General features: G+C 35.7%; 1 protein-coding gene across 2 annotated transcripts in view; it reads right to left on the bottom strand.

Moving 5' to 3' along the window:
• Positions 1-26,933, bottom strand: part of LOC141447257 (uncharacterized) — a 245,541-nt gene that overhangs the window by 184,387 nt on the left and 34,221 nt on the right. The window contains exon 1 of one of the 2 annotated variants that reach the window (XM_074114595.1): positions 1,430-1,909. The exons of the other annotated variant lie outside the window; for it this stretch is intronic. Coding sequence (XP_073970696.1) covers positions 1,430-1,611 — 182 coding nt within the window. The 5' untranslated portion in view covers positions 1,612-1,909. Of the gene's footprint in view, positions 1-1,429; positions 1,910-26,933 lie in introns of those variants that run through there. 2 annotated transcript variants of the gene reach the window in all.

The raw sequence follows: 26,933 nt of genomic DNA, 5'->3' as shown, positions 1-26,933 counted from the left end.
TTAAAAATAAAAATAAAAATCGTTTGAGCCATTTAAAGATAAAAAATAAACCCCCTCCAAAAAAAATAGTTTTGTTAGGATCTAATTAGCAATCGCACAATTAAAAATAGATTTAATTCACCAAATATTCGTGAAAATATTCGCTAAAATCTAAAAAAAACGAACTAGCCATCATCTAAACTAAGAAATAGAACACAAACAAGTGTTTAGTAAAGGCTAAATTAACCCTAGAATTAAGCAACATGTCTTTGAATAGCGTAAATAGTTTGCTAAAGATTTAATGTATCTAATAACTAAAAAAATCTAAAATCTAAATACAATTAAGCTAAAGCGAATTTAAGTTTATTTTTAGCTTTTTTTATTGTTCAAATTTATTGGGAAGAACCTACAATCTAGGAAGAATTGATAGTACAAGTAACTAGCGTTTTCACAGTTGAAATCGTTTCTTATTTTAAATGTCTTTTTTTAGGCTAAGATTTTTTTAAAAAATAATTAAAGCGAACTCAGTAAAGATTTATTTACTTAATAGTGGTCAAATTTGTTCTTAGAAATTACAAAATCCCTTAATATTTTTTCACGATTCGTGAACTGAATGGAGGAGTCAAAGGAATCTTTGCTGTTGTGAGTGAGTGAAATTGAATCATTGAATCATTCACTAATTAATGACGGTGCCGTTCATGAACCAAAAAAAACTGAACACAGAGCCGCGAAAGGGGGCCTTTTTAAGGTACAGTTGATTTGATTTTCACTTTATAAAACTCTAAGGGGGCCCCCAGTTTTTGAAATCAGAGAAAGCCGACGGTAACTTCTGTTGCTTAAAATTGGATAAAACTAGGACAAGTTAGGTAGCGATACTCCTTAAGTCTTGCCTATTTTCTTCAGGTGTGATAGTGGTCGTACCAGCTAACAAACTTTGCTTCGAAATTCTCACATAATATGAGGAATCTAAGGCCAGGAATCGAACCCAATAATACACAACTCAACTCCGTTTTTGTTTTTTTTCTAAAGCCGACCTTGACTTTAACCACTCGGCTATCGTGGCGCCTTCTTACTTCATGTAAGATCCTTTCAATGTCCATTAAATAAAGTAAAAAAAAGGATGGAATCTTTTTGGACAAAACAATTTAATCCACTTCGGTTTATAGTCTATAGTCGATCTATAGTCAGATTTCTAGGCGCCATTGCACGCTTACTGACAATTTAGTCTTCTAAACTCTATGAATAAGTCTGACAACAAAAGGAAGCCCACATAAAACCTCAAAGTTGTTGAGCCTAGGTCTCTCTGAAACTGACAATCTAAGAGCCTCCATTTAAAACACTTAATTTAAATGAAGAATCTTCAACCACAAACTAATCTTAAAACTTAAAAAACTGTTAGTAAAACCATTTTAACGTTAAATTAATTTTTAATTTTCAAAAATTTACTCACGTGGCAAATGGTTCTGGATCCAATTTGTAATACCTTTCAATTGGTTCTTTTTTTATCAACTTGTTCAGCATTACTTGATCCACTCGGACAACCCCTTCTTCCACATTAGTTTGACGCCATTGTACTGAATGACGTTTCGCGCTGGGTGTCTGTCGCCCAGGACACGGTGGATACACTATCATGATTTAATTTTGGGGGGAAGACAGATTTAAATTTCGGTATATTAAAAAATATATTAAATATTATATTGGAAATAAATTTAGACAAAAAATACACGTAAAACCAAATCACGCCGTATAAAATAATTTTTTTTTTCTAAATTGATCTTTTTTTTTTTTTAAAAAAAATTAATTTTTTAATTAAAGCCAAAGCAAATTTAAAAAAAATAAAAAAATAAACCAAAAATAATGGCGCTTAGTTCCGCTCTACTCTGTGTGAAGACTCGGAACTGGTCTGCCAAGATGACTTGCCACGACTGAATTACTTTTGCAGTCAGTCTGGATACTTCGTCCGTGGGAGGACCTCGATTTAGCGCCGCAATCTCCAAGAGAGGGGAGCCTAGATCACTGCGTGTATAAAGGTTTTTCAAACTAGAGAGAGGACGTACTTATAATAAAATAGTAGGGAGTAATCGATTTTTAATAATCATTATCCTTATCAAGAGAATTTGTACAGAATCTATTCAAAATTTATATCAATTTTTACTTTATCATTATTTATCTATTTAATGCCATATTATTATCGTAAAGTTGGTTAGAACATGATTAGAAAAATTTGCTAAAATTTACAGCTACTAGAACTATTTATAGATAATAATTGTGAAGAACTGACTCATCTCTTATTTCTGCTCGGAAAATATCTTTAAAAAGGATGAACTTTGGGTTAAACCACATCATTTTGTAACCTAACTAAAACTGTCCGGTAGAACAGTAGGTTGATCGTCAAAAAACTGCACCAGAAAAAGCTGTAACGTTGAAAAAAACACCCAACTTTGACAATTTTTTTCTCTTTTTCTATAAAAGATAAAATTCCCAATTTTTTTTTAAAAAAATTTAGTGCAAATCCTCGTTTATTGAGGGTTGCCAACTCTATAAAGTTCCCCCCCCCAAAAAAAAGGACACCCTAAAAAAATTAGGTACATTCAGGGCCGTCGACAGGATTTTTGAGGCCCGGGAATATATTGGGTGTTCAGCATAAGACTACCGTTAATTCTGGAGGTGATTCTAGGCATCATTTGCAACAAAAAGTTGTATATAAACTATGGCTCGATTCGGCTCCGTTTTAGATATTTTTAATTTTATGTTTTTTTAGCAAACAATTGTCTGTATTTCTCAAACTATTAAAGCTACAGCAATTTCAATTAGCTCATTAGAAAGAAGGTTAAATTTCCTTTTAAATAAGCTAATTTGTATTCCAAAATAATAATATTAAGTATTTTACTTTGTGGCCCAAACATAAGAAATAGCAAGTTTCTAATTTTTTCCCCAAAAACTTTGACTTCATTTTTCTCAAAAACATTATATAACTTTAAAAACGTGCTCTACTCGTGAAAAACATCTACATACGATCACCTTTCGAAAGGTATACCATGAATAGTGCTTATTTTAAAAATTGATGCAGAAATCGCTGATTAATTGCAAAAAAAAGTAGGCCTCAAAACAGCGTCGGCATTATGAAAGGAATTCACCTACCATAAGAATATAACTGATCAGAAACATCAAATCCAGTACCATTTTTTGCATTTTGTTCATCGATACATCAATAACCTGTTGACCTATTCAGTTCAGTTAGAACAGAAAAACAACACGCCAAATGAAGAAGTCTCGGAAGTCAGAACTTAAATCAAAAATACAATAAAATAAATTAGCTTTGTGTGAATAATATCTGAAAAAAAGGACAAAAGGCGTCCTTTCCTAATTTAAGAAAGGACAAGGACAACCAAGTGTTAAAAAAGGACTGTCCTTTCCAAAAAAAAAAAGGGCAGTTGGCAACCCTATTTTATAACTGTAATTTTTTTGTAACTTCCGAAATCTAATAGATTTAGGATTTAATGTCTTCTTTTAAAAAAAGCGAAAATTCTAAAACAGTAGAAGCATCCAAGTAACGGACTTAACATCTTTACGCTTAAAACTTAGGCTTAACGTCCTTGAAATAGCCCTAAAAACCTTGAAAGGGAGAAAAAAAAGCAATAAAGTAAGTGAAGGGAATAGCTGAGTGGTTAACAAGCACTGGATTCCAACGCAGGATTCCAACGCAGAGATCCTGGGTTCGAATCCAGCTTCTGGCCGTTAGATTTTTATCTTACTTTCCAGTAATGTATAACATGAGTTCCGGTAGCCGGTAGTGCTCAGAAAAAAGTTCCAGGGTGCTAATGATTTTTAGGATGTTGATGCGCCTTAAAAGAAGAATAAGAAGAAAGAAATACTTGATAGACTTTAACGCCGAACAAGAAGTAAATCGCCGTGTATTAAAAGTGTCCGATAGGAGAGTCAAAAACTTGCATGAAAAAGCGGAAACGGTGAAAATTTTTGCCGATTTTTCCTTCTTTTTCTATAAAAGTTTTTTAAAACTTTATTTTGTAATTTACAAACTGTATAAATATATACAATAAGTAAATAGGAGGTGAATGAGATGAACTGGAGCGGGAAGAGCAGGAGGAGAGAAGCTACCCAGCGGTAGCACTCTCTATAGGAGAGAGGGGAATGTGAGAAGGAGAATATGAGTAGGAGAGAGGAGAGATTAAGAAAATAGTGGCATTTAGTTCTTCAGACTGCGAGGAAGCCGCGGAGCCACTGGTGATTCAGTCGGTGAGGAGTATTAGGGATGTCAGAGGAGGCGAGAGACAGTACAAGAGGATTAGAGCTAGTCGAGAGAGTAGTATGGAATTTTTGGTATTTAGTCTTTGTCGAGTTGGTCTATGAAGGGGATGTTGAGGTCGAAGTGAAGAGTGAGGTTAGTCACTGTAGAAAGGAGCGTCAGCTATCTGTCGGCAGGAGTTTTGACTGAAATGTCTTGTACAGTCCGTATGTTTGTAAATTTGGCTGAACCCCACAGCTCTAGTCCCGTAAGTCCACATAGGTTTGAGAATAGTATTGTATATTAAGCGTTTGAGTTCAATGGGCAATTTGGAGCGTCGTCCAAGTAGTCTGTAAAGCAGTTTTGTCATTGCTTGTCTTTTAAGTCTAGTGTTGTGGGTTCCACGTGAGTCTTCTGTCTATGTAGAGCCCAAGGTAGCGCACCCAGATCTGTATAACAAAGAGGATTGCTGTTGAAGAAATTAGGTGTAGAATAGAAATGACCCCAAATTACTTCTTTAAAATTTAAGAAAATATTAACTAGCAAAGACATAAGTTTAAATCTAAGACTGCGATACGCTGTGTTTTATGTTTGGCCTGTTCTACTTTACGGTGTGGAAACGTGGACGCTAAAAGCATGATCCATAAATATGTTAGACAGCTTCGAAATGTGGACTTGCCGAAGGATGCTGTGTGTACCATGGACCGACAGAGTAACAAAACAGAGGAAATCTTAAGACGAATCGGAAAGAACACAGAAAAGTTACTTAGAGTAAAAGAAAAGGAAATCCGCTTATTTTGGACCCCTAATGAGATATCCGAAATACCTACTGCAACTCATTAGTCGAGGGTGTAATAGTATTTGAGGAGAGAGATGTTGGTTGTAGACGTTGATGGATAAATAACACTTTTAGTATCGGTATAAGACTTTGTATATTTATATGACTGACTGCCAAGGACTGTATACTTTACACTACAAGAACAGAACAGACTGACTGACGTGGCTAAACGATGTGTACAACTCCAGTGTAAGACTTTGAACAGAATATCAGAATCTCCGAATCACAAAATCTCCTTTTTGACTTTCCTCTCGTTCTTATATACATTCGCCGAGCCTCCCTTCTCTGTGTGCCGAGGGGGCTGTCTCTTTCTCACTGGCTAGAGTGGGTGAGTGGTGGGGTTTCACTACCCCTACGCTAGACAGAATATCAGAATCTCCGAATCACAGAATCTCCTTTTTGACTTTCCTCTCGTTCTTATATACATTCGCCGAGCTTCCCTTCTCTGTGTGCCGAGGGGGCTGTCTCTTTCTCTCTGGCTAGAGTGGGTGAGTGGTGGGGTTTCACTACCCCTACGCTAGAGTGGATGAGTGGTGGGGTTTCACTACCCTTACAAGGGCAAGATTGAGGGAAGAAAGCAAATGTCTTGGGCTAAGAAACTTAAAGGGAAATGGACCAGGTTTAAGAACTATCGGAGCCTATCGGTTTAAAAAAGATAAAATTCCCAAATTTTCTTTAAAATATAGGGTAAATACTCTTTTATAACTGTAATTTTTTGCAACAACCCAGATCTTACAGATTTCAAGAAAAAAAATTGCATACTAATACATACAATATTTAACAATTACAATATTTCTGCACTAGCAAAATGGCTGAGAATTGCATACGATAAAAATGAATGATAAACAAAAGTGCATAGTTCTATTTGAAAAGATCAACTATACCATCACTTCATATTTTATTACCACATAATGAGAAGGAAGTTAATAAATGCTTAAAACTTAATGTCATACCTATTAAAATATTAAACGAATTTCATGTGACTTGTTAACTGCTCGCGTTCTACAACCTCATCTAGTAGCTAAGGAACATTCAACGCAATCATACTGACAACCATAAAAAATATTTCATTTATTTAATATTACAGGAACATATATTTATATGTATTTAAGACTTTTGGTCTTTAATAAGGATAAATGTATTTATGTACCTTACTAAAGGTTGCCATTAATGAACTATGTAAATTGTACATAAATTCAAGAGTATGATAATATAAAGGTCAATAATATTATTATTTTGAAGATCAAAGTCAATTAATGTGAATATATGAAGCTATAACATATAATACGACATTAAAATATTACTTAATAAGACTGTAAGTTCTATGGCCATAGAATATAACAACTCTACATACAGAACTAGTTGGAAATTTCTAAGGTACCGTTTACAACTAATAATTGAAATTTATTATTACTACGTCCACTATAACTATAAAATAAATATCTTATCGATTTCCTGGGTGATAATTTAATAATGATTTATTATTTGAAAGAACTAATTTGGGAAGAAATCCTAATTAACTTCTAATTTGAGCGTTTTTATAGAAGTGAAATTCCAAGATAGATGAACCTAACGCTGTTAATGGAATACCGATGATATACTGGAATGCCATAAAACAGGATTTCCGTTTTTTTAAAAAAAAAAGAAGAATCTTTCCTTTATGATGCCGAAATGCCCCGTTACGGTCACTTGGTCCGTCTCAAAATAAAAATAAAGTCTGTGAAGAATCACACGATTTCAAAATTTAACTGCATTTTAAGCAATTAAATTTTCTTAAAATCTTTTTTTATTTTAATTTATATGTTATTTACAATCTACAAAAAGAATAAAATTAAATCAGTGAATATGATAAAAGAAGACTTCATGGCAGGATCAGCTTGAGGAGAGAAGCTGCCCACCAGCAACACTCTCGCTGGAGTTTCTTGTACTACTGAAGGTGGTCACGAGGCCAACAGCGTTTCAATCGTCGTGGAGGACGATCTGGAATCATTTTTGGAGGCGAGATTTTGAACTAGAGGATTTTTGTACAGAATGGAGAGAGAGTCAAAGAATTTTCTATATTTAGATTTAGATTCGTCAGTTACGTATGAGATTTTGAGGTCGTTATGGAGGGTGGAGTTAGAGACATAAAATGGAGAATTCGTAATCTGACGGAGAATTTTTGATTGGAAGGACTGGATCTTCTGTGCATTGGAATGTTTAAAGTCCAAATCGGTTTGAGTACGCTGTTGTATATTATGTTTTGGGGTTTTGTAAGGTGCGCAACAACAAGGGTCCTTTGCACCTAAACTATACTGTAGAATAGACACTCTACTACACAGCCTAACCTAGTCAATCTGATCGATACAAACCTAACGGTTGGCCTAACTCCTATTTTCTTCTAACCTAACTAACTAATGTTGGGGTGGAGTACTCGATATTCCTCGCACCCCATAGAGATCTAACCTAAATTTTAAAAAAACCTATTTACACATTTATATGTACACTCAAATACTCATCTTATTAATTACATTCATCCTAATAAATACAATCATCCTAATAAATACAATCATCCTAATAAATACGTTTATCCTAATAGTTATATTCCTATATATACATTGAGTGGAGTACTCTATATTCCTCTCACTCATTTACAATCCTAAATCTATTTACATTTACGCAGCCCATTCATACGCGTGCCAGGGTGCCAATCCCGACACAGACCCACCCATCCTAGAAAGCAGTGGCTCCCGAGAAAGTGCAGGAAGACGTCCTGCGAGACAAGAAGACAAAAGTTTGCCACCCCTGCCTCGGCATTGGCCCCCTACACCTCTTTCACACACACATTCACACTGCCTAACCTAATCCTTCCTAAATTGTTACTATTATCAAATACTACTGTTATTTTTACTACTATCAAACTTTTGTAAAATACCGATTTCTATAAGTTTGTATGTTAAAAGTGACCTCGCGTAGTAAAGTGTCTATTGTTACATTGAATTAAAAACATTAATATCCTTCAGAAATCGCAGAGTGTTTTGTACGCTGTTTTCATCGTCCTTCAATACTTCTTCCATTTGTGAGGAAATGTTACACTTTTGCCTAGCTCTGGAATACTTGGGGCATTCAACCAGGATATGGCGTACAGTTAAAGGGACGTTATTACACTCAGAGCAGATAGGTGGTTCTTCTCTTTTGAAGATGTAACCATGGGTAAATAGCGTGTGGCCAATCCTCAACCTGGCTAACACCACCTCCTCACGGCGAGTGTTTCGACATTGTTGTATATTAGTCGTTTATGTTCCAGTGGCAGCTTAGATTGTCTGCCAATTAGTCGTAAAAGTCGGTTGGGTTCAAGTCTTTTCAGTTTAGTGTGCGGATTCCACGTTAGTCTTTTGTCGATGTACATCCCAAGGTAGCAAACTAAATTAGCAGAAGGAAGAGGGATTGTGTTAAAACTTATAGAGGGACAAGAATTATGACGCAGAGTAAAAGTTATTTGTTCGCTATTTTGAGTATTGAATTTGACTCTCCACTTTTTGGCCCAGGGTTCTGTAGTTTGTGTAGATGAGAGGAAACTGTTGTGGCGTCTGAGTTAGAAGAGAGAGAATAGCAGTATCGTCAGCGTAAGTGCAGAGCAGTGTGTTCTGAGTCAGTTGGTAGGTCAGATGTGTACACAGTATAGGAGAAGCAGTCCGAGAATACTTCCTTGAGGTACACCAGCCTGTACCAGAGAGTAGCCGGAAGAGGCAGATCCACAACTTATCTTTAAAGAAGCGGTCGGTAAGAAATGATAGTATAATCAAGTAATAAGTTGATGGAAGAGCTCTCTTTAACTTTCCCAATAGTCCTGGGTGCCAGACTCGATCAAAGCCCTGAGTCACGTCGAGAATTCTTAAAACCCCCCAAAAAACGTAGTTGATTTTAATATTTATATTGTCCACTTTAAAGATTCCATTTTGAGGTGACACAACTCTCCTCAAAACACGTCTCCCACATACTTATGCCCTGAGCCATTGTGCTCCTCTATCAGAAGCCTTGCACAGTTCGAAATAATTTGGTTTATGCACTGAGCTTTGTCATTTGAAAAGAAATTAGCAAAATCCTAGCAACCAAAAGAGATGATTTCCTACCATATGGTCCTGCAGAGAACATGAACTTGGACTTCTGACCACCTTAATTCTGTAGAGAAGAGTTCAAAGGTGAGATTGATGAAGGCCTTCGCTGCTGCTTCATTGCGAGGCAGCTGAGTTTGGGGGTAAACATGCTGTTGAAGGCGAAAGCTCGCGCTCTGACCGGTACATCAAAAAACGGTTCTGCCTTTATTTTTGTTTCCTGTTGTCCCAGACAGTACAATTTAGCTGCTGATGAACCCTTTCTGACTATGACAAACTAGCTGCTGATTTCGCTAATCTATTCAGATTCCACAAATTTCCCCAATATCTAGGAGGCCACCACCATTTCCTTCTCGCTAAGTTCATCAATGATTTCTAAGACTCTCACAAAAAGAATAAAAAAAAAAAGACAGTCGTCTAGGCTTGAAGTCTCCTTGCATCCCAAATACATTGACAAAATAAAGTGACCAATAACTCCATCTTTAACAGATTTTTTGTAAAATAATTTGCGATCCTAAACTACATATCTTAATCAAAAGTTCTATGAGACCTCATTAAACATTAGAACCACCAGAAGAGAATTCTAGAAACCAAAAAAGAAAGAAGACAACGCCTTCTATATAAGAGCACAATAAAACGACAAACGCCATATACAGAAAATATGAACACGGCAAACATGGCATCTCACGAAATTTACACATACTACTGTACAGTCCCAACATACGGTAGTTTACTAGTTAGTAACAAAGGTGAATACTTAGTAGCATCGTGACATATACTTTATAATGCACTTACTTCCTTAAAAATAAAGTACGAACACTTCCGGAAGTGGACGGTCACGTTTTTTTAATTAATTTTTCTAAGTCATTCTTTGCTTTTTTATATATTTTTTACCAAGATAACTTTTCTAAATTAGGTTTATCACGACTTATTATTAATATAACTATTACTTCACTAACTGTTCATCTCACTATATATTCTTTAATTTATCAGACTCAATGAAAAAGTACAATATAGACTTATATTTGAATAATACAACAATGTGAACATATTCAAATATATGGAACATTATTTACTGGTTTATTAGGACTTCTTAAAATAGAAAGAATTAACAAAATTTGTAATATTTAATTATTACACACAATAAAAGCATTAAAAAGAGAATTCATAATTGCAGACCCATTAAAATATTTGCATTTAAAATTTAATTTAATTTATTATTGTAAATATTATTATGGCTTTCAAATGGCGAATCAAAACTAACGTTACGAAATCAAAATTTATAGTATTTACTCTTAGACGGAAAATCCTACCTCCCATCATCTTGAACCAAACTCCTGTACCAACTGTGGACAAAGTACGAGGGTCGTTTGAAAAGTCCGTGCAAAGTCAGATAGATAGCACTACTGGCGCGTATCGAGGTTATGTTTAGTTAGTAGCATCTCTTGGAAGAACACACACCAAGTTTCAGCAAGATCGGTCTATTTCTTTCTGTTTGGCATTCGTTTGAATCGAGGAAGTCCAGTGATTTTCAAAAAATGGACGAAAAAGAATTTCGTGTGTTGATGATTAAACACTACTTTATGAAAGGCAAAACGCCTCAGGAGACTAAAGAGAAGCTTGATAAACATTATGGTGACTCTGCACCTTCGATTAGATCAGTTTATAAGTGGTTTCAAAATTTTCGGAGTGGCCATATGGGCACAAGTGACGCTGAACGTTCTGGACGCCCTGTTGAGGTTACTACTCCAGAAATCATTATATAAAATCCATGATATGGTGATGGATGACAGAAGAGTGAAGGTGCGTGAGATTGCTAGTGCTGTGGGCATCTCGAATGAACGGGTACATAATATTTTGCATCAACATTTGGACATGACAAAGCTATCCGCAAGATGGGTGCCGCGATTGCTCACGCTTGACCAAAAACTAAATCGTGTGAAGTGTTGCAAGGACGGTTTGCAGCTGTTCCAGAAGAATCCGCAGGACTTTAAGCGTCGTTTCGTCACTGTGGATGAAACATGGATACATCACTACACTCCTGAGGCCAAGGGGGAATCTGCGCCAAAAAAAGGCGAAGACCGTTCCTTCGGCCGGAAAGATTATGGCGACTGTCTTTTGGGATTCGCAAGGAATAATCCTCATCGATTATCTGGAAAAGGGTAAAACTATTACAGGTGCATATTATTCATCGTTATTGGACCGTTTGAAAACCGAGCTGCAAGAAAAACGCCCACGATTGGCCCATAAAAAAGTCCTTTTTCATCACGACAACGCACCAGCTCACACCTGAGCAGTTGTGGTCGCAAAATTAATGGAAATAGGGTTCCAACTCGTTTCACATCCCCCCTATTCTCCAGACTTGGCTCCCTCGGACTACTATTTGTTCCCCAATATGAAGAAATGGCTGGCGGGAAAAAGATTTTATTCAAACGAGGAGGTGATTGCAGAAACGAATGGCTATTTTTCAGACTTGGACAAATCCTATTATTCGGAAGGGATCAACAAACTAGAGCAGCGTTGGACGAAGTGTATAAGCCTAAAAGGAGACTATGTTGAAAAATAAAAAAGGTTTACCCCAAAAAATTAAGTAGTTTTTATTTTTGCACGGACTTTTTAAACGACCCTCGTGCGCTACCTTGGACTGCACCTAGACAAACGGTTGACATGGAATCCCCATACTAGACTGAAAAGACAAGAAACTAACCAACACTACAAAACTTCTCGCCAGACTACTTGACAAACGTTCGAAACTTAACCTACAAACGTAAACTTAACAAAAGACTCTTATATCTACTGTTACTGCGACCTATTTGGTCATACGGCCATCGAAGTATGGGGGATCGACCTAACGTCGAGAATCCAGACTTTACATTCCAAAATACTACGAAAACTACTTAACGCTACGTTCTATATTTCTAACCTCACTATCCATAAATGACCTCAATATCCCTTTTCATTACAGATCTTGCTAACACTCGTTTTCTCAAATTCATCATTCCATTCTACAGCAGCTCATCCTAACCCTCTCATAGAATACCTATCTTCCTCCACATTACCAGGTAATCCTCTAAGGAGATTGAAGAGAAGATGGTCCTCGTGATCTACTCTCATCGTGAGAGCAGTGTAGCAAAGCCCGTCACTGGAGTGGCACCACTGGGTGCCTTCTCCACTCGTGATTTTCTTTTATTTTTTGCTTGTTGCAACAATCGTTGCAGTTTAAAGATTAAAAAAAAAAAATATTATAATCTTATGGCAATTAACGATGCCCCTAGTTATAACTTCAATACATGTTATGAGCCAATCACTGCACAACTAGATTAACTCCATAAAACAAAATACAAAACACAAAAATGGAGAAATGAGATGAAATTGTATTGTTTTTTTAAAAATTCCTGATTATAATGTAAATCCAAACGAATTTACCGTTATCATTCAGCGCTTCCTACTTGAATTTGAGTTGAATTGTTGCAATGATTTATATTTAAAGCACGAAGTTCTTTCAAAATGGCTTCTGAAATAAATTATTTATTATTCAATGGCTCAAAAAAATATTTTTTGGCCGTTTAATGGGTATTAATCTTTATTATTTGGGGAAATTTATTATAACAATGTAAAAAGCTATGACTGAACCAAGTGCTTTGACGCTCAAATTTAAGTTACATTTCAAAAAGTGGAGTTCATCGATTTGTTTTTACCCCCCATTTTAGTGTGGTAGTGGAGCCAACCAAATATTCAAAAATATCCCTACATACAAATAGCTCGTACTAAGACTTCTTGTAAACTTTTTAAAACTCTTTTTATAGAAATAAAAAATTTTGATCATACATATAAAAGTTTAGGAATCAATGAGGTCCAAAGTTTAATTTTAAAAATAAATAAATAAAATAAAGGAAACAATACGGGAAGAATAGAAGGTTTAAAAAAAATAAATAATAAATATGGCGCCAACCTTGATGACGGACTATTAACGAAACTTCATCTGTCTGCCTAATATACGATATATAAATATATTTTGCATAATTATATTAGAGTTTCAATTTATTTTCCCCATAATAACTTCTACTCCGAGCTCCTCCGAGCACCTCAGTTTGCGTGTTTTGTTAATATTAATATCTTAAAAAAAGGTTATTTATATTTACTTTTCTGCTAGCTTAGAGACTGTATTTATGTTTAAAAGAAAAAAGATTTGCAACTTAGTTTATATCGTTGCATGCAACCTGTTACATATTACCGGGACTGTTTATGTTGAACACCACACATGTTGCATACCTCACCACTCATAACTAAGTTCAACATTCCTTTTAAGTAGGCAAAAAAATATCTACCTATATTGATCTTGAAGATGAAAGAAAGAAAAGATGTCAACAACGGAAATAACGTGTATTAAAATAAATTTGGAAGAATTAATGGTAATGATTTACATATCAAGGACGGGAAGTAGTTTAAAAATTGCAAAACTGATTCGAACAATCTAAACAACATATACGACGATTGGGACAATTGGCAACACTGACCTGTTCTTAAAACCAGAACATTTAAAACCGGACTACACTCAGTTCATGAGGAGACATTGCAGAAGATACACCAAACACACATACGATATAGCAATGTGAAAAAAAATGATCTTTTTGGAAGAGATTAAGATTAACAAAGAGCCAAAGTGACTCTTTGCTTGGGCAGAAAAACAGATTACACTAATCACAGGGCTTTTAAGGTTTAGGAAGCAAGTGTACAAGGTAAACGGCTTCCGACTTCGTTGTAATCAAGCGGTTGCGCTTTGGAACGCTGAGACCTAAAGAGATAGTAGCGCAAAAAGAACTAGTAGGGAAAGTCCTTCACCTCTTTAGCAGGAGAGGTTTCGTCTACTAGATCCCAGAAAGTGGAGGGTACAATAAGCCTCTTGAGGCTGGCTGCGGTGCCGTGGGACATAGGTCCCATAGGTGTAGAATAGAAAATTTCCCCAAAATTTCCTTTTTTTACTAACTTTTCGGCAAATTTGTTACCATCTTCAGGGTAATATAAGGTTGCAGAGTTGTATGATGGCGGCCTATTTGGTCATCATAATTGTTATGATGTTAACTGTTAACTGTTTAATAACTGTCAACATTTACTGACGACCAAGAAATTAGGATTTTTTGTGTTTAATTTATTTTGTAATTTACAATCTCTATAAGTATATACAATAAGTAAATAGGAGGTGAATGAGACGAACTGGAGCGGGAAGAGCAGGAGGAGAGAAGCTACCCAGCGGTAGCACTCTCTATATGAAGAGAGGAGAGTGTGAGGAGAGAGGAGAGATTTAGTTCTTCAGACTGCGAGGAAGCCGCGGGGCCACTGGCGATTCAGTCGGCGAGGAGTATTAGGGATGTCAGAGGAGGCGAGAGAATGTACAAGAGGATTAGAGCTAGCCGAGAGAGTAGTATGAAATTTTTTGTATTTAGTCTTGGCGAGTTGGTCTATGAAGGGAATGTTGAGGTCGTTGTGAAGAGTGAGGTTAGTCACCGTAGAAAGGAGCGTCAGCTATCTGCCCGAGGAGTTTTTACTGAAATGTCTTGTACTGTCCGAATGTTTTGTAGATTTGGCTGAACCCCACAGCTCTAGTCCGTAAGTCCACATAGGTTTGAGAATAGTATTGTATATTAAGCGTTTGAGTTCAATGGGTAATTTGGAGAGTCGTCCAAGTAGTCTGTAGAGCAGTTTCGCACGTTTTGTCATTGCTTTGTCTTTTAAGTCTAGTGTTGTGGGTTCCACGTGAGTCTTCTGTCTATGTAGAGCCCAAGGTAGCGCACCCAGATCTGTATAACGAAGAGGATTGCTGTTGAAGAAATTAGGTGTAGAATAGAAATGACCCCAAATTACTTCTTTAAAATTTAAGAAAATATTAACTAGCAAAGAAATAAGTTTAAATCTAAGATTGCGATACGCTGAGTGTTTTATGTTTGGCCTGTTCTACTTTACGGTGTGGAAACGTGGACGCTAAAAGCATGATCCATAAATATGTTAGACAGCTTCGAAATGTGGACTTGCCGAAGGATGCTGTGTGTACCATGGACCGACAGAGTAACAAAACAGAGAAAATCTTAAGACGAATCGGAAAGAACACAGAAAAGTTACTTAGAGTAAATGAAAAGGAAATCCGCTTATTTTGGACCCCTAATGAGATATCCGAAATACCAACTACTGCAAGTGATGTATCCATGTTTCATCCACAGTGACGAAACGACGCTTAAAGTCCTGCGGATTCTTCTGGAACAGCTGCAAACCGTCCTTGCAACACTTCACACGATTTCATTTTTGGTCAAACGTGAGCAATCGCGGCACCCATCTTGCGGATAGCTTTGTCATGTCCAAATGTTGATGCAAAATATTGTGTACCCGTTCTTTCGAGATGCCCACAGCACTAGCAATCTCACGCACCTTTACTCTTCTGTCATGGATTTTATCAATGATTTCTGGAGTAGTAACCTCAACAGGGGCGTCCAGAATGTTCAGCGTCACTTGTGCCCATATGGCCACTCCGAAAATTTTGAAACCACTTATAAACTGTTCTAATCGAAGGTGCAGAGTCACCTTAATGTTTATCAATCTTCTCTTTAGTCTCCTGAGGCGTTTTGCCTTTCATAAAGTAGTGTTTAATCAACACACGAAATTCTTTTTCGTCCATTTTTTGAAAATCACTCGACTTCCTCGATTCAAACGAATGCCAAACACAAAGAAATTGACCGATCTGGCTGAAACTTGGTGTGTGTTCTTCCAAGAGATGCTACTAACTAAACATAACCTCGATACGCGCCAGTAGTGCTATCTCTCTGATTTTGCACGAACTTCTCAAACGACCCTCGTATTTTAAAATCAAATTAATGTAAATTGTTAATTCTGTGACTATAAAATATGTTCCACAGCTCTAAAAATGGCCTAGTCCTGCAGATCGAAAGCTCAGCTAAAATAGTTAAATAATGACTGAAATTGGCAATAATATTACTTTATTTTTTGGGTTTAAAGAATCATTCACCATAAATAAGACGTTTAAAACCAAAATACTTGATGCGATCTTTTGCAGCAAATCGTATCAATAAACTACAGCCAAAAATGAATCAGCGAAAAAGGCTTAAATGGATAATTCTATTAAAATCTAATAAGGCATCATTAACACGTGTTAAATGTTTATTATTTATAATCAATCTATAAAGAATGTACCAAAGGCGACATATTAAATAAAAGAAAACTATAAATATTCTCATAAATAAATATAATATGTGTGTATCTAGAATACAAGATTAGGTATTAGATAAAAAGTGAGAAGCCTATCTATGCAATAACATAACGGTACTCAGTTCAAGGGCAATAAAAAGTTAAAATTAACAATTAATAGATTAAATAATGTTAATTAAAACGTTAAATTAAAAAATTATAGATAACAATCAACAAATTGTGAATTTAAAAATATCTAATAATAAAGTGTAAGAGATAAATATATATATAGAACAAACTAAGTAGACAGTCGACGGACTACTAAATGTGCACCAATAAATAGTTGGCCATTGTTTCAGCGATGCTTAGGGAATTTTTAAAGAACTAGGGCGATAAGTGGCTATTCGTAAGTCTGGATAGCCTTGTAAGCAGAAGTGACAATACAGATTCAATGTTAAGGAAAAGTTAAAAATAATACTGGGCATGTTAAAAGGAAAAAAATAAATAAATGTTTTAAATGTAATGTCCTCTAGTAAGTGGCGCCTTCGAACTATTTACACAATAACTACCGTTAATATTAATGTATTTTGTGTTATTGTTCAATGTTATTTTTCTTACTTCATTTTTTTTTAAATCCTTATTTGTTTTATCCATTTATATTCTCATGTAAATAAACCACTTCTTTTTTTAACATAGAAAAGGAAGTTAAATAATTAACCGCAAATAGAAATTATTTAAAAAAAAAAAAACGTTAAAAACATTCATTGTGACCATTCACAAGATTGTTGTAATAAAAATTCTTAGAAAGAATATTAAATAAGTTTCATTATTAACTTGTTAGGGACAAGGTTAGCCGAGTGGTTAGCGAATGCTGGATTCCAACACGAAGATCACTGGTTCGAATCCAGCTGCTGGCCCTTTAGATTTTTCTCTACCTAGGAGCTTCTTACAGCTCACTGTCCCCGGTGATGTTCAGTGTTGTCTGTAATGAGAGAACACTGTCCAGAGACCGGCAGTGCACTGAAAAAAAGCTCCGGGAGCCCCATAACCTCCAGATGATGACGCTTGGAATAAATAAACTACTGGGTTATTGATACTGAGTTGAAAGAATTTAATATTTTAAAAAATATGCGAACTCCAGAGGTACGAGGGTCGTTTGAAAAGTCCGTGCAAAAATAAAAACAACTTAATTTTTTGGGGTAAACCTTTTTTATTTTTCTCCTTTTAGGCTTATACACTTCGTCCAACGCTGCTCTAATTTGTTGATCCCTTCCGAATAATAGGAAAAGCCTGAAAAATAGCCATTCGTTTCTGCAATCACCTCCTCGTTTGAATAAAATCTTTTTCCCGCCACCCATTTCTTCATATTGGGGAACATATAGTAGTCCGAGGGAGCCAAGTCTGGAGAATAGGGGGGATGTGAAACGAGTTGGAACCCTATTTCCATTAATTTTGCGACCACAACTGCTGAGATGTGAGCTGGTGCTTTGTCGTGATGGAAAAGGACTTTTTTGTGGGCCAATCGTGGGCGTTTTTCTTGCAGCTCGGTTTTCAAACGGTCCAATAACGATGAATAATATGCACCTGTAATAGTTTTACCCTTTTCCAGATAGTCGATGAGGATTATTCCTTGCGAATCCCAAAAGACAGTCGCCATAATCTTTCCGGCCGAAGGAACGGTCTTCGCCTTTTTTGGCGCAGATTCCCCCTTGGTAACCCATTGTTTAGATTGTTCTTTGGTCTCAGGAGTGCAGTGATGTATCCATGTTTCATCCACAGTGACGAAACGACGCTTAAAGTCCTGCGGATTCTTCTGGAACAGCTGCAAACCGTCCTTGCAACACTTCACACGATTTCGTTTTTGGTCAAGCATCCAGAACGTTCAGCGTCACTTGTGCCCATATGGCCACTCCGAAAATTTTGAAACCACTTATAAACTGTTCTAATCGAAGGTGCAGAGTCACCATAATGTTTATCAAGCTTCTCTTTAGTCTCCTGAGGCGTTTTGCCTTTCATAAAGTAGTGTTTAATCAACACACGAAATTCTTTTTCGTCCATTTTTTGAAAATCACTCGACTTCCTCGATTCAAACACAAAGAAATAGACCGATCTGGCTGAAACTTGGTGTGTGTTCTTCCAAGAGATGCTACTAACTAAACATAACCTCGATACGCGCCAGTGGTGCTATCTCTCTGACTTTGCACGGACTTTACAAACGACCCTCGTATCATAAAGTAATCCGTATAATTTGCGATTTAGAATTACAATAATAATATATATTTCTTTATAAGTTAGAAGGTAAACTTAGGCTATCCGCTTGAAGGTTAGGTTAGATTACAAAATTTTGAAAATTGGATTAACTTGAGCTCTTAAAATGGGAAAATTAAGCGATTACTTAAAATTGCTAATTTAAGTTTTATTTTAATTTTTATAAATTTAATTTTTATTTTGATCTATCTATCTATCTAAAGGACTCAAACTTCTGCCAGACATCACTGGTCTTTGGCCTTCCATTCTTCACCGTCTAACACCCATTATGGTGAGGTCATCTTGGAGATCTTGCAGCCAGCGCAAGCGAGGTCTCACTCTCTAACGAACTCCAACGAATCGATCATAGACAAACATTTTAAACCACTGGAAACTCTTTTTTATTCTTTCGATATGACCTAACCAGCAGAGACGACCGTTTTTTATAAAGGTCACGATTACTTCTTTCTTATGTAGATGGTACATATAACTTCGTATTTCCTAAATCTCCACTGACCGATTTCAAAGTATGGATATTTTAGCTTTTTATATTCTCGAAAAAATATTCATCAACTATCAGTGACTTTACAACAGGTTTTATAACAGGTCATTTCTAAAATAATACATAATATTTAAAAGGTATTGCTAAAATGTTTTTTTTTTTTTCCTGGGCGTTTATTTGTGCTACAATCAGCGCGTTGGCGCTACAAGTAACAGTGATAACAGAAACAATGAAGCAAACGAGTGGAGAACTTACCCAGTGGTAACACTCCAAAACATTAGACTATTTGTTACTCTCTCTTCACTTGAGAGGAGATCACGAGACCACAGTCTTTTAAGACGTCTTGTCCGGGTTATCAGGAAGAGTTCTAGAAGAAAGATTTTGGAGCTAGAGGATTTGTATGAGATTGCAGGTTGAAGTAAACGAGTGGAGAAATTACCCAGTGGTAATACTCCAAAACATTAGACTATTTGTTACTCTCTCTTCACTTGAGAGGAGATCACGAGGGCACTGTCTTTTAAGGCGACTTGTCCGGGTTATCGGGAAGAGTTCTTGAAGAAAGATTTTGTGCTAGAGGATTTACTGCGTACGATTGCAGGTAGAAGTAAACGAGTGGAGAAATTACCCAGTGGTAACACTCCAAAACATTAGACTGTTAGTCCCACTCTGTTCACTTGAGAGAAGATCACGAGGCTACTGTCTTTTAAGACGTCTTTTCCGGATTATCAGAAAGAGTTCTAACAGAAATAGTTTGAGCTAGAGGATTTATATGAGATTGCAGGCTGAAGTTGAGTTTTCTGTATGGTGTTTTCAGCAACTTCGGTGACAAAAGGAATGTTAAGGTCAGTGTGTATAGTCCCGGTTGGGAGACATAAAATGGAGCGTTTACAATAGTTCCAAGTATTTTATATTGAAAAGATTGAATTCTTTGGAGATGGGAGCGTTTTGTGGAGCCCCACAGAAAAAAAAAAAATTAAATTTAAATTATTAATTCAGAATTTATCAATTATTAAATGAAGGAAGAAAGAATATTGCCAATTATTGAGCCATTATTCAATTCGAAATTTTAGCTACGAATTTGATTCTCAACTAAAAGTTAACACTGAACAAAATACTTAAAGCGGCATTTTCCTGAAAACCCAGAAGAAAACAATTCAATCGAAAACGTGTTATTCAACTTCTCAAGTTCAAGTTATTCAAGTTTACCAGCATATTTTATAGGAGCCATTCTTACGCAGAAGAGATGAAATAAAACGTTAAAAATGGCCCAAAATTTTTTACGTAGTTCAAAATATTTAAAAATTAATTCTGTTTTTATAAAAAAAAAAAGCCAGAGCAAAAAACAAAATAAAAAACTAAAAACAAACAAGTCAAAAACCAGATGACGTAATAAACAAACAGAAAAAATGGGTAACTAATATATTACTGACATCTCTAGGATGTTTTAGAGAAGACAAAGCTAGTCCTATCCAAACTCCAATGTCGAACTATCTTTTTTATTGTCTGTCTAACTCTTTTTTTTAAAAAAAACGAAATAACTAACTGGAATACCACGATCTGTTGACACGACTTACAAGGCATTAACGTAAAAGAATTCTCAAGTTCAAATTTCGTCATACTAAATCATGGAATTTTATCTTTTTTTTGAACTTTAAACTGTAAACAAACTAAAAAAAAAAAAAACAGTTATTCTAAGAACATTATCTACAGGAAGATGATGAACCCGTTTTTGCTGTCTCAAGGTCAACAACTTCAAGAAAATCAAATAGCTTGATTTATTGCTTGAAAGGTAATCACAATCACAATCAAGTGCTTTACTGTTTCTTGCTGAAAGTAAAACTACAACATTTGGATTTACTGAAATGGAACTTGAATTACGAATAAATATTTTATATGGAGGGCGTTAATGGCGAAAGTCATTAACAGGGTGTACACGGAGGAGAGGTCGAAACTTCTGGAGGTGTGATTCAGCAGCTCGAATGAAACAAAAAATATTCTATTCACTTTGGCCTGATTCTCAATAGCGTCCAAGATATTTGCATTTTTCAACTTTTCCGTTGAATATTCGCGTTTTTCACCATAAAAATGGCCGTAAATTTTCTATCCTTTATCCTACAACAAATCTACTTATTCCAAACGAAAGAGCATTAAATTTTCTATAAAACTATTTAACTCAGAGCCTCAAAACATTTCTTATAAACAATGAAATTTTTACTTTAATGTCTAAAATAATGTGTTCTATAATTCAAACAATTTTTGTAGCGATTTTAGGTAGGCACCTACCTTTTGTATTCTATAATTACTGTGTTTTATTGCTACTGTATTTTTTACTTCCGTCTTATTCAAAAATAATTGTTCAAAACTAAAATGATTACTTTTCTCCTTCTCCAAAAATTTGACATTTGAGTAAATTAGTAGTGAAAAGTCGGTTACGCAAAATCCCAGTTTTCTGCATTCACACCCCCTCTGTTCGGGGTAGGGTTTCATTAAAAACCAAAAAAATCCATATGGTCTTGAAGCTCAACAAACGCACAACTTTTTTCTGTAATTGATTAATGCAAAAAATGGTACTGGATTTGATGTTTCTGATCAGTTATATTCTTATGGTAGGTGAATTCCTTTCATAATGCCGACGCTGTTTTGAGGCCTATTTTTTTTTGCAATTAATCAGAGATTTCTGCATCAATTTTTAAAATAACCCCAATGCATTGCATACCTTTCGAAAGGTGTTTGTATCTACATGTTTTTTCATGAATAGTGCACGTTTTAAACTTATATAATATTTTTGAGAAAAATAAAGTCAAAGTTTTTGGAAAAAAAATTAGAAACTTGCTATTTTTCTTATGTTTGGGTCACAAAGTGAAAAACTTAATATCTACATCTAAGGTTATTGGCGCCCGGAGCTTTTTTCAGTGCACTGCCGGCCTCCGGACAGTGTTCTCTCGTTACAGACAACACTGCCCATCATCGGACAGTGAGCTGTAAGAAGCTCCTAGGAAGAGAAAATCTAAGGGTCAGCAACTGGATTCGAACCCGGGACCTCCGCGTGGGAGTCGAGTACGCTAACCGCATAGTTAATCCCTTCCCTACTTAATATTATTATTTTGAATTATAAATTAGCTTATTTAAAAGGAAATTTAACCTTCTTTCTAATGAGCTTATTGAAATTGCTGTAGCTTTAATAGTTTGAGAAATATAGACAACTGTTTGTTAAAAAGTAGCGATATACCTTGAAAAAACATAAAATTAAAAATACAGTCGACTCTCGATAATTCGAATTTTTCGATAATTCGAACTCTACTGCTGCTAACTTCGGTAAATCGAAAAAATTCAGTGTTATACGCTCGATAATTCGAAATCCTTTTCTTAACAACAGGGCGAGAGAAGGCTCTATAATTCGAACGAGGCCACCTTCACCTCTTTATAATTCGAATTTTCCCGAGTAATGTTTACTTCTCATTTTCCGCTTATTGTTCATTTCCTGCGTAATGTTTCCCTCCTTCCAGCCCAGTTTAACTTTCCAATTCTCTTTCTTAGTTTGTCACGATAGGAAGTACGTCTCCCTTACTGTGTCCCACAAAGAAAACAGTATCGTGGCCGTGAAAAGTGGTTCGAAAAAAAGAAGATATCGCCAAAACTTTCAATATTCCACCATCAACGCTTTCTACAATTCTAAGTCACTGACTAAGTCAAGCCACATTGTAACAAAAAACTGTTCTTCATTTTCTTAATTAGGTACATATGTATATTATTATTTATTGAAATGTTAATACATATGTAATTTTTTTGTTCTTTTTTGTCGTTTTCATTATTTTTACTTTTTTACTTGAGGCTATATATGTCTAAAACTTAGGTAAATTCATACGTATTTTCAATATACATACGTATGTACATACATACGAGGTGTGTTCAAAAAGTAACGGGAATTTTTAAATTTCGCGGGTTTGGAGAGTCTGATTGTAAAATTTTTTTTTTATTATGTTGGTACACATGCCCCTGAAGTACGGTAAAATTTTCAGTAATATTCATTGTTTACTTCTTAAGTGGCAGCCGTTAAAGTTAGACGTGTTTTTCGAGCTTGGCGATTTTTGTTTGTTAAAAAAAATGGATCAAAGAATTTGTATTAAATTTTGCGTAAAAAATGAAATAAAGTGTAATAAAGTGTGTGAAATGTTAATAAAGGCATATGGTGAGTCTGCTATGAGTAAAACAAGGATTTACGAGTGGTATAAGCGTTTCCAAGATGGCCGCGAAAACGTTGAAGATGACGAACGACCTGGACGTCCAAGCACATCAACAACCGATGAAAACGTGAAAAAAGTGAAAGAAATGGTTATGAACGATCGCCGAATCACAATCAGAGAAGTCGCTGATGATGTTGCCATATCAATTGGCTCATGCCATGAAATTTTTTCGGATGTTTTGGGTATGAAACGTGTGGCAGCAAAATTTGTTCCAAAATTGTTGAATTTCTAACAAAAACAGCGGAGAATGGAAGTTGCTCAAGAGTCACTCAATGAAGTCGACAACGATGCGGATCTACTGAAACGTGTTATAACAGGTGACGAAACATGGGTTTACGGATATGATGTCGAAACTAAGGCTCAATCGTCCCAGTGGAGGCATTCTGGATCGCCAAGACCGAAAAAGGCTCGACAAGTGCGGTCGAATGTGAAGGTTATGCTCACTGTGTTCTTCGATTTTAATGGCATAGTGCATCTTGAATTCTTGCCACAAGGTCAAACAATCAATAAGGAGTACTACCTACAAGTTCAACGCCGTTTGCGTGAAGCAATCCGAAAAAAACGCCCGGATTTGTGGCAAAACAATTCATGGATTTTGCGCCACGATAATGCACCTGCTCACACTTCATTGCTTGTTCGTGAATTTTTGGCCAAAAACAAAACTTTAACGATGCCCCAGCCTCCATATTCGCCAGACATGGCTCCATGTGACTTTTTTCTATTTCCAAACATAAAGAGAACATTAAAAGGCCGTCGTTTTACAAGCATAGATGACATTAAAAGCGAATCGCTGAAAGAGCTGAAAGCTATCACAAAGATCGAGTTTCAGAAGTGTTTCGAGGATTGGAAAAAGCGCTGGCACAAGTGTATTGTATGCGAAGGGGACTACTTTGAAGGCGACAATATTAATGTAGATGAATAAATAAATATTTTTTTCAAAAAACGAAAATTCCCGTTACTTTTTGAACACACCTCGTATATACATGATAAAAACTCTTAATAATTCGAATTTTTTTCCCCTTCTTGATAATTCAAACTTCTTGATAATTCGAACTCTCGATAATTCGAATTTTTCTTGTAGTCCCTTGGATTTCGATTTATCGAGAGTTGGATTTCGAAAACGGAGCCGAATCGAGCCATAGTTTATATGGAATTTTTTGTTGCAAATGATGCCCAGAATCGCCTGCCGAAGTAACGGGTAGTCTTATGCTGAACACTCCTAACCAACTCCTCCAAATAAAATACAGTAAAAATCTATCTATTTTTATGTCAAGAAATAGAGAAAATTATTTTAAAATTTTGAGTAAATACGGAAACGAAGATCTCTACTTGCTCAAATTCTGAAGGGCATTATCATCTCTTTCGGCCATTCGAAGAAACATTGTAATAATTCCAATTCTAAAGTATATTTACAACGTATATTTGAATAAATTTAAAAAAGAAATAATAACAAATAACAGATCTAGGTAATTGTAATAATTGAAATGTAACGATTCCACAGCCACCTTGACCCTTCTGTAATAACACCCACTCTGATTTGGCAATACTCTTGGCACTGACTATTTTATATATATATATATATCGACAAAATCTGTGTGTATATCTGTAGCAAATATCTTAATTATTCACTAATATCACCCTTGGGGCTATCTATGCTTTATTCTCGTTTTCTTTTATTATTCATATTATTTATTCATAAGGTCATATTTATAAATATTTGTAAAGGCGTCATCTGATGCAATAGCGCAATACCATTAGTCCACTTACAAAGGCCTTTTGTTCACTTCATTTTATTATAGTGCAATCAATTTCAATTACAGAAATTATAACGGATCTTTGTGTTCATTTTTTGTTTTTATTATTATTTCAGAATTTTACTTTAAATTTAACTAAATATTTATGAGATGAAATCATTTTTTTTGTGTGAATAGGTCAGAAGTTTTTGAAGATTTTATAGTGTTGACGTCAGCTAGTAATTTTCTAACTGGGAGAAGAAAACGGAAATAATAAAAAATCAAATCACTGATTGGCTGAACGAATTCTAGCATGATTTTCTCTTAAAAATCATGAAATTTTTCAAATTTTCTGTGAAATAAGTATGTTGTTTATTAAAGGATTAATTTTGTTTTTTTAAAGCGCGTGTTAATTGTGATTGTAAACTTTAATATAGAAAAAGATAACTTTTTTCTATCCCTAGAGCCAGCAGCTAGCCGACTAGGACTGGTAATTAATGAAGCGAAGACCAAGTATATGCGCACGAAATGTGGCATTATAAATTTTAGAAGGTTGATGAGTTTACTTATCTTGGGTCACTGGTAAACAGTGAGAACCAAGTTGGTTCAGAAATAGAAAGGATCATGGCCGCTAACAAATGTTACTTTGGCCTTAGTAAAGCATGTAAAAAGTAGACTCATTTCTAGGGATACATAACCCTCATCCGACCAGTGCTGAGTTATGGTTGCGAAGCGTGGGCGATGACCAAGGCAGATGAACGGGCCCTTTCCGCTTTTTGAACGGAAGGTACTCCGTACAATCTATGGTCGTTCACGCGATGGACCGAATTGGAGAAATAGAAAAAATCAGGAATTGTACACTCTCTTCACGGATCCCTGATATAGTAAAAGTCATAAAGCTTGGTAGACTGCTGCGATGGGCCAGGACACATAGCTAGGATGAGTGAAGATGAGATTCCTAAGAAAGTGCTGGAAGGAAACATGCAAGGATCCAGGGAGGGTAGGCAGACCAAAGCTGCGCTGGGAAGATAGTTTGGCAAAGGATGCGGCATCTAGGTTAGGATTCCGAAACTGGAGGGCGGCTGCGCAGGAAAGAGACGCCTGGCGCGCACGTCTTGAGGAGGCCAAGACTCTGCATGAGTTGCAGCGCCAGTTAAGAAGGAGAAACTGTAATATTGAAAAAGATAACTTATAAGTTTATAATCATTTAAATTTAATTTAATTTAAACGTTCAATTTTGGAATTTTCATGATGATACAGCCTTAATAGCTACAAGAACACATCCTTCATCAGCTTCATACAAGTTACAGACACACATACGTAAAATAGAATCCTGGGCAAAGAAGTGGCGGATTAAAATGAACCCACAGAAATGCCAGGTTTTCTCTTCGGCGGAGCTCCTGTCTACTTCTGTCTTCTTCAACAGCGATCCTCTTTCTTACACAGATCTCGTGTCACTACCTTGGGCTCTTTATAGACAAACTACTCACTAGGTACCCACTTATCAGAAAAAGCAATGACGAAACGTGCGAAACTACTTTAAAGTCTTCTTGAACGACGCTCCAAATTACCCATTGAACTCAAACGCTTGATGTAAAACACTATTCTCAAACCTATGTGGACTTACGGGACTAGAGCTGTGGGGTTCAGCCAAACCTACAAACATACGGACTGTACAGGCCATTTCAGTCAAAACTACTGCCGACAGATAGCTAACGCTCCTCAACAAAAACCTCCAGGTTTTAAATAACAATTTTTAGAACAATTCATGTAAAATATTTGTACCAATTAGGAAAGAATGCGTAAGGAACTATTTTTGAAAATAAAATTTAAAAAACTAATTGTAAAATTAAAAA

Source organism: Rhodnius prolixus, unplaced genomic scaffold (assembly GCF_049639745.1).
Source record: "Rhodnius prolixus isolate KJV_2025 unplaced genomic scaffold, Rpr scaffold_7, whole genome shotgun sequence".
NCBI classification, from domain to species: Eukaryota; Metazoa; Arthropoda; class Insecta; order Hemiptera; family Reduviidae; genus Rhodnius; species Rhodnius prolixus.
The sequence above is the reverse complement of the archived record's forward strand: the minus strand, read 5'-3'. Positions and strand labels throughout refer to the sequence as shown.